The sequence below is a fragment of the Rana temporaria genome, chromosome 7, assembly GCF_905171775.1.
Source record: "Rana temporaria chromosome 7, aRanTem1.1, whole genome shotgun sequence".
NCBI classification, from domain to species: Eukaryota; Metazoa; Chordata; class Amphibia; order Anura; family Ranidae; genus Rana; species Rana temporaria.
Genome location: NC_053495.1, coordinates 147,165,004 through 147,184,188, shown reverse-complemented (window position 1 = coordinate 147,184,188; position 19,185 = coordinate 147,165,004). Strand labels below are relative to the sequence as shown.

The window sequence follows — 19,185 nt, the reverse complement described above, 5'->3', positions numbered from 1 at the left end:
GGTATGACAGAGTATGGCACTGGGTATGGCAGAGTGTATAGCACTGGGTATGGCAGAGTGTATAGCACTGGATATGGCAGAGGGTATGGCACTGGGTATGGCAGAGGGTATGGCACTGTATGGGCAGGGATGGCTGGATCTGTGACTGCAACAGATCCCCAGCCCACAGTGCTGCTGCCTCCGCTCTCCCCCCTCTCCTGTCACACTGTACCGATCGGTACAGAGAAGGGAGGGAGGAACTCCCATGTGCGCGCGATTCTGGGAGGACGTTATATAACGTCCTCCCAGAGTTAGGGAACCACCCTGCCGCCGTTATTCGGTGGTGGGCGGTGGTTAAGTGGTTAAAACTACTTCCCGGCAATACAGATAAAAGTAATTGAAAAAAAAACAGCATGGGTTGCCCCCTTAGTCCATTTCCAGGCCCGTTGGGTCTGGTATGAATATTAAGGGGAACCCCGGACCAAAAAAAAGGTGGAGGTACCCCCAAATTCCATATCAGGCCCTTCAGGTCTGGTATGGATTTTAAGGAGAACCCTGCACCAAAATTAAAAAACTAAATGGTGTGGGGTTCCCCCCAAAAATCCATACCAGACCCTTATCCGAGCATGCAACCTGGTAGACTGCAGGAAAAGAGGGGGGATGAGAGAGCGCCGCCCCCCTCCTGAACCGTACCAGGCCACATGTCCCCAACATGGTAAGGATGTCCCCACATCCCTTACCCGGTGGTTGTGGGGGTCTGTGGGTGGGGGGCTTATCAGAATCTGGAAGCCCCCTTTAACAAAGGGAACCCCCAGACCCCGCCCCCCTATGTGAATTGGTATTGGGGTACATTGTACCTCTACTATTTCACAAAAAAGTGTCAAAAATTTAAAAGCCACAGGAGATAGTTTGGGACAAGTCCTTTATTAAAAAGAAAAAAAAGAAAAAAAGGTTCCAACAATGTAATCCTCTCTCGAGCGATCCAGAAAAAAAACGCTGCTACGAACAATATCGCCTTATAGGAGGCGCCCCCGGCCGAATGACGCTCTATCGGTGTGACAGTTCTTTTTTAGCTGAGGGCGGGGCCATCCGTCACATGCGCAGGTGATCCTGCTCCCTCTCTGTGATGCTAGGAGAAAGCCCGGGGTTACCCAATGACGTGTACGAGTGACCCCGCTCCCTCTGCGCAACGTGGGTTTCCTGTGACATGCCAGAGGGGGCGGGGTCAACCGTACACATCAATTGGTAACCCCAGGCTTTCTCCTTGCGTCAGAGAGTGGGCGGAGTCACCTGCGCACGTGACGGATGCCCCCCCTCAGCTATAAAAGAACTGTCACACCGAGAGAGCGTCATTCGGCCGGGCACCTCCTATCGTTCGTAGCAGCGTTTTTTTTTTCCGGATCGCTAGAGACAGGATAACATTGTTGGAGCCTTTTTTTTTTAATAAAGGGCTTGTCCCAAACGGTCTCCTGTGGTTTTTAACATTTTGACACTTTTTTTTTTAAATGGTAGGGGTACAATGTACCCGTTACCAATTCACCTAGGTGGGCCGGGATCTGGAGGTCCCCTTTTTTAAAGGGGGCTTCCAGATTCCGATAAGCCACCCGCCCGCAGACCCCCATAACCACCGGGCAAGGGTTGTGGGAATGAGGCCCTTTTCCCCATCAACATGGGGACATCCTCCCCATGTTGAACGCATGTGGCCTGGTATGGTTCAGGAGGGGGGGGGCGCTCTCTCGTCCCCCCTCTTTTCCTGTGGCCTGCCAGGTTGCGTGCTCGGATAAGGGTCTGGTATGGATTTTTGGGGGGAACCCCATTTTTTTTTTTTTTTGGTGCGGGGTTCCCCTTAAAATCCATACCAGACCTGAAGGGCCTGATATGGAATTTGGGGGGACCCTCACGCTTTTTTTTTATTTTGGTTAGGGGTTCCTCTTAAAATCCATACCACACCTGAAGGGCCTGATATGGAATTTGGAGGGGACCCTCACGCTTTTTTTTATTTTGGTTCGGGGTTCCCCTTAATATTCATACCAGACCCAAAGGGCCTGGAAATGGACTAAGGGTGGAACCCATGCTGTTTTTTTTCAATTACTTTTATCTATTCATTATAGCCACGAGTAGTTTTAAATTACTTTTTTTCCATTAGAAATTTCATTTTGTGCAGGGACTTTTCTAAGCATGGGAAACATGCGCTACTTTACAGGCATACTATAGACAGCCCCAGGTACGAAATTTAAAGGAATATTTCACTTTTATTGTTTCACTTTAAGCATTACTAAAAGTACTGCTCCCGAAAAAAATGCAGTTTTTAAAACTTTTTTTTGCATTGATACATGTCCCCTGGGGCACGACCCAGATCCCCAAACACTTTTTAGGACAAAAACTTGCATATTAACCTTTAAAATTAGCACTTTTGATTTCTCCCATAGACTTTTAAAGGGTGTTCCATGGCTTTTCAAATTTGCCGTGAATACCCCAAATTGTTCGCTGTTCGGCGAACAGCCAATGTTCTAGTCTTATGCCATGTACACACCATCATTTTTCAGCATGAAAAAAAAATCCTTTTTCAGCATGTTGAAAAAACAATGTTTTTCCAACTTTATCATTAAAAACGACGTTGCCCACACACCATCGTTTAAAAAAAATTATCTAGCAAAGCGCGATTACGTACAACACGTACGACGGCACTATAGGGGAACTTCCTTTCGCCTTTGGGCTGCTTTAGGTGATTCTGTGTTAGTAAAAAACGGTTCGCGCTTTTTTGTCTGTTACAGCGTGAATTAAAATTATTTGAATGTACAATATATTTGTAAAGCACTGCATAAATGGACAGCGCTATTTAAGTACCTGTAAATAAATAAATAAAAACAAATGCCCATAAATACGCATAAAACTCTTGTGCAATACGAGCCACTGTGAGCGTTTTTTACGTTGCTTTTTCTGCCAGAGGTTTTGGCAGTTCTTCAGGCGCCTAGCGGCATGGACCCTTAATAGTAAGATATTTGGTTCATATGGTGTGTACCTTTAAAGTCTCACTTTTACTTTTTTGTTTTGGGTAGCATACTCAGGATGTGGTACATTGCGCACAACATCTGGCATCCTTATTCATAAGCTTTTTATTAGCTCTGTCTACTTTTGCTTTTGAATGTAAATGTATGCTTTCTATTAAATGTGCAAATATAATCCATAGTGCTTTTGTTTTCTTTAAGAAAGGACAGTGGGAATACAACATCTGCAACGATGAAGTAGCTGCCCAAGTTTTGGGTTTAACAGTAAATTCTCAAGCTTCTGATCCCAGAGTTCCACCAATTGTTGTTGAGCCATATATGAGCACAGATTCAAGCAGTTTCCCCAATCCAGTGATTGTGTATGCAGTAGTAACTCAAGGATTTTCCCCAGTTTTGGGGCTAAATGTTACTGCTATAATAGAACCAGAGAATGGAAAAATAAGAACCTTGCAACTTTTAGATAATGGTGCAGGTAAATGTCCTTTTCTATAATTATATTACTATGTTTTATGTATAAAAGCTACAACATGTAGAGGAATCTATAAAGCCAAATTAAAGTGGATGTAAACCCAAACATTCTTTTTTTGATTACACAATGTAGAGAATACGATTTCCTATCATCTGTGCCCAGTCTTGCCACACAGAGTTAATCCAGCGCTGAGCAATCCTCTTTTTATTGTTCAGTGAAATAAAACAGACTTCCAGATAAAGACCAAGGGCCAGATTCACAGAAGAGATACGACGGCGTATCTCTGAAACGCCGTTGTATCTCTCAGAGTATCTATGCGACTGATTCATAGAATCAGTTACGCATAGATAGCCCTTAGATCCGACAGGTGTAATTGTCTTACACCGTCGGATCTTAGGATGCAATACCTCGGCCGCCGCTGGGTGGAGTTCACGTCATATTCCAGCGTCGGGTATGCAAATTAGCAGTTACGGCGATCCACGACGGTTTTCGCGGTCGTTACGTCGGCGCAAGTCTTAGTTTCCAGTCGCAAAGTTAAGCAATCTTTTTCATTGCTTAACTTTACACCAGCCATGTTAAAGTATGGCCGTCTTTCCCACGTCGATTTTGAATTATTTTTTTCTGGCGTAAGTACAATACGCACGTAGAGATTCACAAACACGTCGCGCCGCCGTAATTTCGCGCAAAGCACGTCGGGAAAATTGCGAACGGAGCATGCGCAGAACGTCCGGCGCGGGAGCACACCTAATTTAAATGGTACACGCCCCATTTGGATTGGGCGGGCTTGCTCCGGACGTGTTTACGATACACCGCCGCAAATTTACTGGTAAGTGCTTTGTGGATCGTACACTTACACTGAAAACTTGCGGCGGTGTAACGTAAACGGGTTACGTTACACGGCCGCAATTCTACGTGAATCTGGCCCCAAATTCCTTGCTTGAGTGACAGGTTATTTACATATCTCGTGCACTAGCTTGCAGACAAGCACAGCTTCTGTAAAGTGCACAATTCACATCCCCCTCCCCTCTCCTCCTCTCCTCTCCCGTCCAGCTCTCCCAGGATTGTCTGTCTTTCCTGTGTTTTGATTAAATGTTTTCAAAATTTGGGGTGATCCACAGTTCAGTGTAAACAGCCATCAGAATATACATAGACAAGAAGCTGTGCTTGTCTGCAAGCTAGTGCACAAGATATGTAAAAAAACTGTCACTCAAGCAAGGACTTTGGTCTTTATCTGGAAGTCTGTTTTATTTCACTGAACAATAAAAAGAGGATTGCTCAGCGCTGGATTAACTCTGTGTGGCAAGACTGGGCACAGATGATAGGAAATCGTATTCTCTACATTGTGACATCAACTTTTATGCTGCTCTAGGCGAGTGACCGACTCTCAGGCCCCGTATACACGGCCGAGGAACTTGACGTACCAAACACATCGAGTTCCTCGGCCAGTTCAGCCCTGAAGCCGCCGAGGAGCTCGGCGGGCCGAGAGCTCCCATAGAACAACGAGGAAATAGAGAACATGTTCTCTATTTCCTCGCCGAGGTCCTCGTCGGCTTCCTCGGCGAAATTGTACACACGGCCGGGTTTCTCGGCAGAATTCAGCCAGAAACTCGGTCGGAAGCTGAATTCTGCCGAGGAAACTGGTCGTGTGTACGGGGCTTCACTTGTTGTGAACTGAAACCAAAGGTGCTGCACAGTTCATCTGTGAAATTCAGTAACCTGCACAAATCCAGAATATTGCTGCACTTCTTGGTATATTTATTGAAGCATTAAAATGACATCACAGGTATGACAGGAACATTAAAAGGTGACACATTTTGTGCTAAATTCAGCTCCTCCTTAAACCTCAGATGCAAAGTCATAGTTCTAACTAGTTTATTCACATCTATCATGACATCAAAAAGATTAAAATGTCTCTTGGGTCACCTTGATAACAATGTAATGTCCTCCGTAATCACGTTTTTTTTTTTTTGGACAAATTCAATACACTGTGGTTCTCAGAGCATAAATTATATAATATAAGGATTGCGCTACCCTAGCAGGTGACCTAGGTCAGCCTGGCCTTATGCAACATACAGAAGTATTTATCACCTGTAGGTGTCACCCTGTGCATCCACAAGATTATACACCTATATGTGAAACTATATATAATGTAAGAAATTTAATAAATGACCAAAAAATATATATGTATAAATAACAAAACCTTATGTACTTTTTGTTTACCAAGTGCCCTGTGTGGGTATTTTCTCTAAAAATAAAACATGCATGTGCTTATAAAATAGTGGCCCAGATTCAAGTAGCAATTGCGCCTGTGTAACCATAGGTTACACAGCGCAATTGCTTACTTGGCCCGTCGTTACGAATGCTCCTGATTCAGGAACATCGTAACGCCGACTGCAGCCTAAAATCTGCTTGGCATAAGGCTCTTATGCCACGCATATCTAGGCTGCATTCTTGCGATGACCGCTAGGGGACGTTCCCATTGTGGTCAGCGTATAGTATTCAAATTGCATACTAACGCCGATTCACAATGTTGCGCGAGCCCTGGGTACGCAATTTACGTCGTTTCCATACGGCGTGTTTAGCGTAAGGCTGCCCATTATAATAGCAGGGGCAGCCAATGCTAAAGTATACCCGTCGTTCCCGCATCGCGACGTTCGAATTTTACGTAATTTGCGTAAGTAATTTGTGAATGCGTTGGACGCCATTCACGTTCACTTTGAAGCAAATGACGTCCTTGCGACGTCATTTGCCGCAATGCACGTCGGGAAAGTTTCCCGACGGAGCATGCGCTCTACGCTCGGCGCGGGAGCGCGCCTAATTTAAATGATTCCCGCCCCCTACGGGATAATTTACATTAGGCGCCCTTACGCAGGGCAAGTTTACACAGCGCACACGCAATTTACGGAGCTACTGCTCCGTGAATCGCGGGTAGCGCAGTAAATTTGCGGGGGCGCAGGGCAGCCCTGCGCCTCCGTAAATAAGGGGCAAATCTACCTGAATCCGGGCCAGTGTTTTTACAGATTCGCAAAAATATCCACAAACCTATTACGGATTCAAAAAAAATTATATCTCAGAACAAAATGTTCTAAAAATTTCTGCCAACCACTGAAGTAAAGCACAAAAAAGGGGGGTTCCTATATGGGTCCCCTTCCCTGTGTTTATTATTCGTTATACAGAGTCCCAGTGGTTCTCAGAGCATAGCTAACTTTTCCTCCTGTTCCTGGGTCCTCCCTGTCCAGTTTTTTTCTGGGGTTGTGTTTTTTCTTTTTTTTGTGACCTCCACAAACATATGTGCCTGTGGACGCAACTTCCAGAGAGCTTACAAAGGACTCATTATCCAAAGTGGTCCATGTGCGGTCTAAAGTATCGGTTTTGGGATCAGAAAAGCTAACCCGCTTGCCTGTGCTGTCAGGTTGGCTGTATCCCCTCCACATCCACCGCTGCAGATAAACAGTATTAGTTTTATAGTCCTCCTTGTCCCACATCAATTTGTCCATTTTGTAGCAATACGTAATGTTTTTCTCTTTTTTGTCCAATTTGTTGTTCAAATTAATGTCCAAATCTCCAAAAGCAGGTAAATGCTGTAAGTTATTTTTCATTCTGTATATTTGTTATCTCTTGCTGTAACTTTTTAAGCTCTTCTGTCTTGGCCTCAAAAATTACCCTCATTAGTTTCAGGATACAAGTGGTTAAGGTGTCAAGCCATCTTTTCTTTAAACTTTAATCCATAAACTTGAATGTCAAATTTTGGATTGTCCCCAGAAAAGTAATAGAAGGGAAATCTTCCAATGGGATCACTGGTTTTGGTGACCTGGGGGTCCCCAAGGAATTTCCTTAATTTGCAGGAATTTCCTCTCACTTCCTATTTGGCCCTGGGACAGGAAATGAAGGGAAATCTCCACAATGAGACAGATGGCAGAAAAAATCTGCATTCTAGTTTGCCTATAGTTCTACTTTAAGGCAGTCTATTTGTTATAAATAGGCTGCCAACACACCACAACAGATGATAAAATGTACTTGAAGAATGCAGTGCACCACAACACAGAATGCCTTGTGTGTTGTGCTCTACTGTACTTTGCATTGATTGCCAATAAAAAAAATGCCACTGCAATGCACTGCACATAGAGTAGGTGCAATATGATAACGTGTTTTTTGCATGTTACCACGACACAAGTGTGAATGGCATCCGAGACCAACAAGAATTCCGATTTTTTTACTTGAATGCAAAAAATATATTTTTGTTCTTCCTTTTTTTAGCTTTAATTAGTTAAACCCTAACATGCCATATTTCTCAGTGCTGACAGCTTTGTGAATTGAATAATTCTGGAAACTACAGTCAGCACATAGAGATTCTTGTACAAGAAAAGCACAGACTTACACACATGGTTATTGCATCTCTGCTTGGCCGCCACATGTCCTCGAAACAGATCCTAACGTTCCTTTACTGCACATGGAAAGGAGAAATTCTGTTACATAACACTGTACTTTTTGCTGGCAGAGCCATGTGTTTCCACCTCTGTGCACAATGTCAACTGACTGTCTGCACTTCTCTCTCTTTACTCTTCAAACATCCAATCCCTTCCTTTAGTTTGTGCATCCATTCTACCACTACTTGCTGCTCACTTTCACAACATTCAAATAATAATGCAGCCATATCAACTTGCCCTTTAATCGAGCGAGTCACTCTGGTTTTTACCCCTCGCGTCCTTGATTGATGTTTCTAATTGTCTGACACCATTTACATACAAACTGCATATTACTTTTTTTTTTCTGTAGCACCCTCTAGGGTGCTACAGAGAGTGTACATAGTTATTAGAGTAGGTAAATTGGCCTGGCTGAGAGCCAGGCCTTGTTTGAATCTGGGTCAGGGATGAGTAACTAAGCAAGGCTGAATGACTCATCAAGCAGCACCTCTGGTAACCCCCTGCTTCTGGACATAGAGGGTGGAGTTTAGAAGAAGCTTCTTGGAGTTTTGACAATGGCCCCAGCCAATCCCCAGCAGGAGGGCTGGCACCTCTTAAATACTCTGGGATCATGCCAGTAGGGGCAGTCAGTGGAAGACGCAGATGGAGTGCTGAGGAGGCTGTCGGTGGCCCTTGAGGGTGCTCCCTAGTCTTATGGGGGGTGACCTCAGGCCTGGGGCTCGGGTACTGGAGGGACCCTCTACAACACACAGAGGAATTATTGCCTGGATGCACAGGAGCAGGTGTGAGGACAGCAGGAGAGAGATGCAGCAAGTTCGGGAGATCTCCTGAGAGTCAGTCTGGGAGGACTTATGAGTGTCAGTGTGGAGAACTGGGGAGCATAAAGCCCCATACACACTATCAGTTTTCCTGCAGGTTTTTCTCTTCAAGTTTACCAAAACCATGTAGTGCAAGGGCCTGCCTGATTGCATACAAATTGAAAGTCTTAAGGTTTGACCTCATATTAGATGGTTTTGGTAAACCTGAAGAGAAAAACCTGCAGGAAAACTGATAGTGTGTATAGGGCTTCAGTCAGGAGGATTGTGGTGAAGTAGCCAGGAGGGCTAGTGAAAGAGGCTGCTACAAACAGGAGGGCTGGCAGGGCCTAAAGAGGTGGAACTAGGACCAGTGACCATAGGAAGAAGTGCAGTGAATGTGTTAGTGGTGTCACTCTACATCCTACAAGTATAGGGGATGCGAGTCCCTGCCTGTAATGGGCCAGTGCTACAAGATTTTACATAGTGTAGCGCCCCCTTGCTTTCAGCATGGGCACTATGCCTAAAGTTAGTGGGGAGTGGGAGAGTTACCTTGCTCCCATTCAGTGTTTACTTAAATTTGGGGACTTCTGTCATTCCAGAAAGTCCACTGGGTCAGTCTGCGGACAGGGGGTGCAATGTCACCTCTGGCCGGCAGTTGGCGCCAGAGGAGTTCTGGCGGAGCAATTCTTCCCCAGCAGCCAATTGGAGGAGTTTATGCCTCGCAAGGCATGCTGGGGGAGGATATATCTGGGACAGGGGTCATGTGTTCGGGAGTCTTCGCGGGGTCCCCGTTCCAGGTGCGGTACCCACCTTCAGGGTACGCGCATCCATGGACCCCGACGGCGCGGCCCACCTGGCCAGAGCTGACCTCTGCATCGAACCTCATCCTGATGAGAGAAGGGACCTCAGCGTTTCACTGGGTTCCAAAGCCTGTTGACAGAATCCCAGTCTGGGATCGGGTATCCGGACCACTGACAGGTAGGCTTGCTGTCATCCGGGAACTCTTTATAGAAAAGTCTACTGGGAAGATTCTCTTTTCCTTATTCACCCAAGTCTTCTATTGAAATTGGCCCGTGGCAGGGGCCCCAGAGTCGGATCTGTGGGAGAGACCTGTTCCTCCCAGTATTATCCAGAAGTGGCGCTCCGGCTGCCAGGCCTATCATAGGGGTCTGTCCGGGGGCACTTTACCCACTCCAAGCAGAGTGGAGACGTGTAGCAAAGTTGGTTCTATACAGAGCAGTGTTGATTGCTCTGTTCTATATCCAGGCCTGATACCGCATGGTTCTTTTTCTTCCTTCATCAACCTTGACCTTCCCAATGTGTGTTGATGTTGGCCGTGTTTGGCCTGGGCAATAAAGCATTGAAAACGCTTTATTGAATGTCTATTCTCACATTTACACCCCTAGACACTGCCAGGTTAATTTGGTAGGCCGGTCCCAAATCAAACAGCGGCTCCTTCGGGGGTAGCACTACAATAGTAACACCACTGGTGATTCTGCAAGCAAGTGAAGTGCTGGAGGAAGGAAAGGAGCTGTATATAGGACTGTATATAGTAGGAGTTGTATCTGAAGATGATTCAAAGTCAGGTGGGCATCCCATAATACCCCTACTCCCCATCCAAGTTTTAGTCCCTCAATAAAAATACAAAACAAAAAGTACTGGAGTGTTTTATGACTCAGGGAAACTGTGGAAATGTGGTGTGCCTGGCTGTGCAGGGTGGGGGATCCCAATTCACCAGTGACTTGCACGGGGGGGTGCGCTACATTTGTTATATACAATGAAAATAATACTCCGATTTTGTTTTTTGTATGTTATCACCACACAGTACTGCTTTGCACACTTTTGCATGTGGGTAATTCTAGTATCCAGTCTAGTTTTGTGTGTATACAGTAGATGTTGCACAGTGATATTTCTCCTCTGTATGCTATGTGTAATCTCAGTATATGTTATAATCTCTGCAAATATGTTTCTTAGGATTCCTTCACACGGGTGGCCAGGGAACAGTAAAAGCTGGTGGTTTTCCTTGGTTTTACAGACCCCGGGAAAGCTCCTAATGAAAGGCACGCAGCAACAGCGATTAAAATGCATTACACTGCTAAATGCGACCCATTTAGGTGTATGGGCCCAAGCCGCAACCGCACTGCTAATGTGTGCACAGTGGCTCAGCCTTTTAAAACCGGCAGTGAGGCAGTTGTTATCTCTAAAAGTGTAATAACCAGGGAGTCCCACACTGGACGTAATAAGTATCGGGGTGGACCCACCCTGATGATGTCATCACGCTAGGCCGTTACAGATATTAGCTCCAATGTGATGGGCAATCTCTGTGCTCAGCTCCTGATGGTTGTTATGTTTGGAGCTGACATGCAATATGTGCTTTGATTAATACATTTTGTGTTTTTAACCCCTGGCTTTTAATAATAATAATTCAGTGAGCACTATATAGCATCTTATTTTTTATGGCAGTTGGACATATGGAGATATGCACTGAAGCCTCATTGGAAAGTGCTACGTGGTGGAAGAGTGCTTCACCTCACAAGTCCCAAGAGTGAATATAGTGAAATTTTATTCACTTTGGTATGGGACTATATCACTAATGAACTATATTATATTTATTCACGTTTTTGGAGTTGGACTGTGTTACATTTTGTTACTTTTGCACTTTAAATATGTCACACTGTCATCTATGACTTATTTTGACACTTTTGCAGTGGATTACTCATGTTTTCAATTGTATTATACTCTTAATGAATTTATCATAGTGAAAGTACCCATCTGATGTTTATGTTGTTTGATTGTACTATTGGAAATGTGATTACATGTACTGTGGACAAGTTCGTACAATTTGCGCCAATGCTGTTTGTCATAATCTACCAATCAGAATTTCAATGCATTTTTCTGATGTTTAAATCTTTTTTTTTTTTTTTTGTCTTCACCAAAACTGACGGTTGTTTGTACATACCTTAAAAGAGTTTTAGAGTTGAATTGACATATTTGCTTTGTATTTCCGAATTTTTATGTTATCCCACTAAATGTGGTTTCTTTACAATTAATCCATAAACTGTATTTCAATTTCTTTTTAAGGAGCGGATATTATTAAGAATGATGGAATCTATTCCAAATACTTTACAGACTTTAGTGGAAATGGCAGATATGGTTTAAAAGTCCGAGTTGAAAGCAAAAGCAAAACTGCCAAATTGGCACTGCCAAAAAATCAGGCATTATACCTACCTGGCTATGTTGAGAATGGTAAGAATGGTACAGGGCACTAGCATATATTGAAAAAAATGATATAAACATTCATTAAATTTAGAAGGCCCAGTCACCAGATTATTCATTTCAACAATGATCTTCCCCCAAGGTTGTATGCATTCTTTACTAGTAAATACCTCCCTTGTTTAGACATCCATAATCCCCCAAACTGATACTGAATGCTGCCATCTTGGATGTGATGTGAAGCAGACTCAAAACTGTCACTCAAGTGACGCTCTGTAGTATTCCCCTTTGCTCCTCCCCCAGTTGCTATATTAAAGGATATGTAAATCTTTGTTTTTGTTTTTTTTTAAATAACAAACATGTTATACTTACCTCCTCTGTGCAGTTGGTTTTACACAGAGTGGCCCCGATCCTCCAATTCTGGGGTCCCTCAGCAGCGCTCTTGGCTCCTCCTCTTCTTGAGTGTCCCATTGGAAAGCCGCTCTCCCTTGGGGCACTTGTGCAGGCATGCTCCCATGTCCCCCTGCTGTGTCCATGGGCCAATAACATCAGCATCATCTTCAGTCAAAGTTAGTGAAGACTTTGCTGATGTCTTCTTGCACAATGCAGAGCTGTTGTGGACCACATGAGCTATTATGCAAGGTTTTGGTCACATGATCCCAGAATTGGCATGCAGTATCATCTGCCTGCTTATTATACTGTAGTTAACAAACAAGTTTACGATAGCTCAGGTAAGTGCCCCCTCTTCGCCATCTTCCCTAATGTCAGGCCAAAACATACTTGCTGTGGACAATATCAATATCTTTCACTCTTTTTTAGAAGCTGTAACCATGCACTGAAGGAGTTCCCTAAAAGCTAGGTTCCAATGGGCAGCTATAGGCCTCAGATCGAAGTTAGTATGTCTCTAGCTTTATGGTAATTGAACATGAAGAAGATGCTAGTGCCCAGGGATGGACTGGCCATTGGGACTACAGGGAGTTTCCCGGTGGGCCGATGGCTCAGTGGGCTGGCTTCAGTGACAGCGGACCGCCGCCCCCCTCCGCTCCTCTGTCTCTCCCTTCCCGCAGCACTAAACACCTCTCACTCCCCGCAGCGCTCACCTGGGGGGAACAGAGAAGCAGGGGGAGGACCAGAGGAGCAGGGGGGATGACAGAGGAGCATGGGGGGAGGGGACAGACAGCTGACTCAACAGCTATGGCCTGGGAGTTTCTCACTTATGCCTAATCTTGTCCCATAAGGGGGGGGGGCACCGAACTGATTATTTTCCCCAGGTGAAATAATGTCTAGCTTCCCCACTGGTACTGCCTATAAAAGTACCAGTACCAGCCGTTCTACTCTAATAAAGTAGTAAGGGCTAGTGGCTAGTAAGGAGGGAGAGGGGGCTTGGGTGGCCGGGGGGGATGTGGGAGTTGTACGGCCGCCATGGAAGAGACCTGTCAAAGTGGGCCAGTCTGGATGAAGTCCAGGGCCAAATTTCTGTCCCAGTCCAGCCCTGCTAGTGCCCCCTGCTTTTCATCTTAATTAAGAACAGATAAGGTTTCTAGACACACTACATATTCTTATAGCAAACAATACAAATGTATTCAATATTAATATTATGCGCTGAGTATTAACTTCTGTGATGTGAAACCGGAACCACAAACCATAAGTGATTCAAAATCAGTACATGTGTAAAATATAGTTAGTCCAAATGCATGCTGAATGCATGCAACTACAATACACCTCCTGTGTGCAAGTGCCGTGTACTGGCTTGAAAGATAGGTATGGGGTGATCAAGTTCTACAGACTCCAGGCTGATTGCTTCACATATGAGTATTAAATCTTCCACAGTTGTGCAGCTCATGTGAAAAACAGAGAGACAAAAGAAAAAAACCTCATTGCGCAGATACACACAACCATATGGAAACAATTTGACAAGCTTGAGATAGGTCACACTCACGAATCCACCGATTTATATCAGCAAACAAACAATCCCCATTTGGCTGCTCAGCATATGATGTGTCAATATCAACCCTCTTGGGGAAAAGGGTTTCTTGTAACTCCAAGAAGGGTTGTCTCCTTAGTCCTAGGGACTAAGGAGACAACCCTTCTTGGAGTTACAAGGAACCTTTTTCCCCAAGAGGGTTGATATTGACACATCATATGCTGAGCAGCCAAATGGGGATTGTTTGTTTGCTGATATAAATCGGTGGATTCGTGAGTGTGACCTATCTCAAGCTTGTCAAATTGTTTCCATATGGTTGTGTGTATCTGCACAATGAGGTTTTTTTCTTTTGTCTCTCTGTTTTTCACATGAGCTGCACAACTGTGGAAGATTTCATACTCATATGTGAAGCAATCAGCCTGGAGTCTGTGCAAACGCTCGGTTTACTCGGCAAGAACCAACAAGAAAACTTCTGGCAGAGCTTTCTTGCCGAGTATACCGAGCATGTGTACAAGGCTTTCAGGTTTCTCGTCAAGAAAACTGCCTAAAATCTCAACGAGAAAAATAGATATACCTGCTCTCTATTTTCTCATTGTGATTCTCTGCAGTGTTTTCCTGCAGAGAAACCCGAGAGTGTGTATACTTACCTGTCGCCGTGGAAACCCGTGCATGCTCGAAATGACTTTGGTGCATGCGCGGTAGCTTCCTAGGCATAGGTAGGGTGCAGCAAGATGGCAGTTGCCGCATCGAATGTGACGAGCGCATGCTCGTCGTACATGATGGCATCACCGCGTTCTTACCATTCAAAAGAACCGCGGTTCTTTTGAATGAAGTGTTTGTACACTCGGGCGGCAAGAGATTCTTGCTAAGAATCTCGTCAGGAAAAACAACGTTTTTTTCCTGACGAGATTCTGGCCCGTGTGTACAGGGCTTTATATGTGTATATTAGTATTAGTTAAAAAGGAGTATTCCAGGCTTTATTTTTTTACTAATATCTTTCATATGTTTATTTCTTTTGTGCATAGGTGCTATAATCAGTAACCCCCCAAAGCCAAAAGTTACGACCGATGAACTAAATATAGGGGATTTTACAAGAACAGCTTCAGGTGCTGCCTTCAGAGTAACTGAAGTACCCTCAGGCCCCCTTCCTGATGTGTTTAAACCTGGAAAAATTATAGACTTGCATGCAATCTTTCAAGGCCAGCAAGTTTCATTATCTTGGACTGCTACTGGAGATGATCTTGATAAGGGAAATGGTATGTATTAAATGTTATGTGTTAAAATGTTTGGGATTTTCTGTTTGTCTTTCAAGTCTTGAACTTTGGTGTTCATAAGGATTACTGGATTATCTGTCATGTAATGTATGGTCTGAAAATACCTACAGAGATGTAATACATACAGTATCTCACAAAGTGAGTACGCCCCAATTAGCCATTTCCCCCCAGTGTCATGTGACTCGTTAGTGTTACAAGGTCTCAGGTGTGAATGGGGAGCAGGTGTGTTAAATTTGGTGATATCGCTCTCACTCTCTCATACTGGTCACTGGAAGTTCAACATGGCACCTCATGGCAAATAACTCTCTGAGGATCTAAAAAAAGGAATTGTTGCTCTACATAAATATGATCTAGGCTATAAAAAGATTGCCAAGACCCTGAAACTGAGCTGCAGCATGGTGGCCAAGACCATACAGAACAGGCCTCGCCATGGTCGGCCAAAGAAGTTGAGTGCATGTGCTTAACGTCAAATCCAGAGATTGTCTTTGGGAAATAGACGTACGAGTGCTGCCAGTATTACTGAAGAGGTTGAAGGGGTGGGGGATCAGCCTGCCAGTGCTCAGACCATATTCCGCACACTGCATCAAATTGGTCTGCATGACTGTCGTCCCAGAAGAAAACCTCTTCTAAAGATGATGCACAAGAAAGCCTGCAAACAGTTTGCTGAAGACAAGCAGACCAAGGACATGGATTACTGAAACCAGGTCCTGTGGTCTGATGAGACCAAGATAAACGTATTTGGTTCAGATGGTGTCAAGTGTGTGTGGTGGCAACCAGATAAGGAGTACAAAGACAAGAGTGTCTTGCCTACAGTCAAGCATGGTGGTGGGAGTGTCATGGTCTGGGGCTGCATGAGTTCTGCCAGCACTGGGGATCTACAGTGCATTGAGGGAACCATTAATGCCAACACGTACTGTGACATACTGAAGCAGAGCATGATCCCCCTCACTTTAGAGGCTGGGCCACAGGGCAGTATTCCAACATGATAATGACCCCAAACACACCTCCAAGACGTTCACTGCCTTGCTAAAGAAGCTGAGGATAAAGGTGATGGACTGGCCAAGCATGTCTCCAGATCTAAACCCTATTGAGCATCTGTGGGTCATCCTCAAATAATGGAAGGTAGAGGAGAGCAAGATCTCTAACATCCACCAGCTCTTTGATGTCGTCATGGAGCAGTGGAAGAGGACTCCAGTGGCAACCTGTGAAACTCTGGTGAACTCCATGCCCAAGAGAGTTAAGGCAGGGCTGGAAAATAATGGTGACCACACAAATTTGTGAGGTTTCATGTTAAGATATTCAGAGTTTTTTTTTATATATATATATAATTGGGAACATATATTTTAGCATGGAGGAAAGATTAGAAATATTTGTGGTTCTTACTACACATCAAGCCATTAAAAAAACTTAAAGTCCAACTCCAGCTTTGATATTGTCATGTGATGAGCCCTTCCTCTCCTCCTTCAATAACAGTGGTAGGCATCCTCAATACTGCAGAGAACTACACTATGGTTGTGACATTTAAGCATTACTCTCTCCTTTATTATACTATGAGCCTAAATAATAAATAAATAAATAAACAGCAGATGATGCCGGAGTATCATTCAAGACAGGACTCTTTTTTTTCATTATTGTGCTCATTAGACCTAAAAAAGAAAAAACATTTTTACTCATCTGGAAATGCCTGTTGCTATGCGGTCCCACGAAATCTGCCTTTGGAATCACCTAGGATTCTGACATCATCTCCCCCTAATGCTCCTGGGAAATGTGTGTCATCATTTCCCAGGATGCAGTGCGCTACCCAATTATCACTCCCCATCCAAGACTTCCAGGAAGTAAGGGCCAGATTCACATAGAATTAGGCTACGCTGCGGCGGCATAACGTATCCCATTTACGTTACACCGCCGCAAGTTTACAGCGTAAGTGCTTGATTCACAAAGCACTTGCCTGTAAACTTGTGGCGGCGTAGCGTAAATCCGCCCGGCGCAAGCCCGCCTAATTCAAATGGGGAGGGTACCATTTAAATTAGGCGCGTTCCCGCGCCGAACGTACTGCGCATGCTCCGTCCGTAAAATTACCCGACGTGCATTGCGCTAAATGACGTCGCAAGGACGTCATTGGTTTCGACGTTATCGTAAATGGCGTCCAGCGCCATTCACGGACGACTTACGCAAACGACATGAAATTTCAAATTTCGACGTGGGAACGACGGCCATACTTAACATTGGCTAGACCACCTAGAGGGCAGCCTTAGTTTTACGCCGCGTATATCTATGGAAACAACGTAAATTTAGAGCGACGGGCAAAGCGTACGTTCGTGAATCGACGTAACTAGTCATTTGCATATTCTACGCCGACCGCAATGGAATCACCACCTAGCGGCCGGCCTAGAATTGCAGCCAAAGATCCGACGGTGTAAGTCAATTACACCTGTCGGATCTTTGTGAGAACTATGCGTAACCTGATTCTATGAATCAGGCGCATAGTTACGAGGGGTGGATCTCAGAGATACGACGGCGTATCAGGAGATACGCCGTTGTATCTCTTTTGTGAATCTGGTCCCCAGTGCTTGTGGGCTTCACAATGCCCACAAGCAAAATGACAACGGTGTGGACATAGTTTTATAAACTATCTTTTTTGAATAACTATGCGGAGCGGCGGCGGATTGTAAAATAGTAAGTGACCGGATTTATATTATAAAAAAGCATGATGAAAGGACATACATTTTAAAAATGCTAATTGTGGTTGGAACCCCGCTTTAAATTGTTAGTTTAGAGCACTTAAAGTCTAAGGGCTCATTTACATTTAAGTGGTTTCCCGTGCAGTTTTAAGGCATGTCAATGCATGTACACAGATTAACCATTGTTTTAAATAATACGAATTCATTTCTATGTGGTGCGTATTATAGTACCTACTAAAGACAGCAACCACACCAAAGCCGCAAACGCACCAAAACCATGTCATAAACACCTGTCAGAGCGTTTGCGAAGCTTTATCAGAGACTTAAATTGGAGGCGTTGAAAGAATTCAAACACTTCCTGACTCGATATGGGGCTTCAATTTTCAAGCAGCGCGGCGCTAATGCTTCAGGTTTTGATAGCGTGCATAGCACAATGTTCTGTCTATTGTATCTTGTGCATAGCCGCTTGAAGGGCGTTTTTTTACGCCTCTCAAACGCCTGCTTTTAATGCCAGTGTGAACTTAGCCTTAATATTTCAGATACGCATTGTGAGAAGGAATGGTGCACTTTATTGTGACCATTAGAATTCAGCATGATCTTTCCTAACTAATTAACATTTTTAAATTATGATTGTGACTTGTAATTACACTGTGATTTTATTTTCAGCTTCCAGATACGACATGCGAATGAGTCACAACAGGGAGGAATTATTGGGCAACTTTGAAAATGGCACAGTAGTCGATACAACAGATCTCATACCTCTGCCAGCTGGCACTATGGAGATATTCAGTTTTACGCCACAGAATATTACTATTAAAAATGGTACTGTCCTTTATTTTGTCTTGGTTGCTATAGACAAAGTCAATCAAATGTCAGAACCTTCTAACTTGGCAAAGGCATTGTTGTTCATACCTCCAGATCCAAGATCCAATTCAAAGTCAGGTGCCATGGTGTTGCTGATTCTACTAGCAGTATTCTTTGCCACAGGTGTGGTGGTATTAACTGTGTATTATCTTGTAAGAAAAAAACGCCCATATTAATGTATTATGTATTTTCAGTGAACACAATATGTAGAGAAATAAGGAGAAAGGAGAAAAATGTGTTTTTTATAATTTAATAAAAAAATAAATGTCGATATTTTGTACCATTGAATATTGTGTGCACTGCTGCCAGGGTACCTTATTACCTCATGCAAATACTTTATATTCAAACTAGTGTGCCACAAGAAATTTCTTATAATGACCAGTTGTTGTTGTTGCAGTAGTGGCAAAACACAAATGAATGCACCCTCGATTAAATACTCACCACCACATGCAGTGCTGTATGTTTAGCCTGGAAGTATGTGCCAATTTATGGACACTTTAGTGATGCAACCATTACAGTGTTTATCTACCTTGCTATTGAAAATATTATTTA

At 44.0% G+C, this 19,185-nt stretch overlaps 1 protein-coding gene across 1 annotated transcript in view; it reads left to right on the top strand.

The window, feature by feature from the left end:
- Positions 1-18,904, top strand: part of LOC120945726 (calcium-activated chloride channel regulator 1-like) — a 75,905-nt gene extending 57,001 nt beyond the window's left edge. The window contains exons 12-15 of the mRNA XM_040360092.1: positions 3,189-3,459; positions 11,759-11,923; positions 14,840-15,070; positions 18,436-18,904. Of these exons, the coding sequence (XP_040216026.1) occupies positions 3,189-3,459; positions 11,759-11,923; positions 14,840-15,070; positions 18,436-18,809 (1,041 nt within the window). The 3' untranslated portion in view covers positions 18,810-18,904. The remainder of the gene's footprint in view (positions 1-3,188; positions 3,460-11,758; positions 11,924-14,839; positions 15,071-18,435) is intronic.
- The last annotated feature ends 281 nt before the right edge of the window (positions 18,905-19,185 follow it).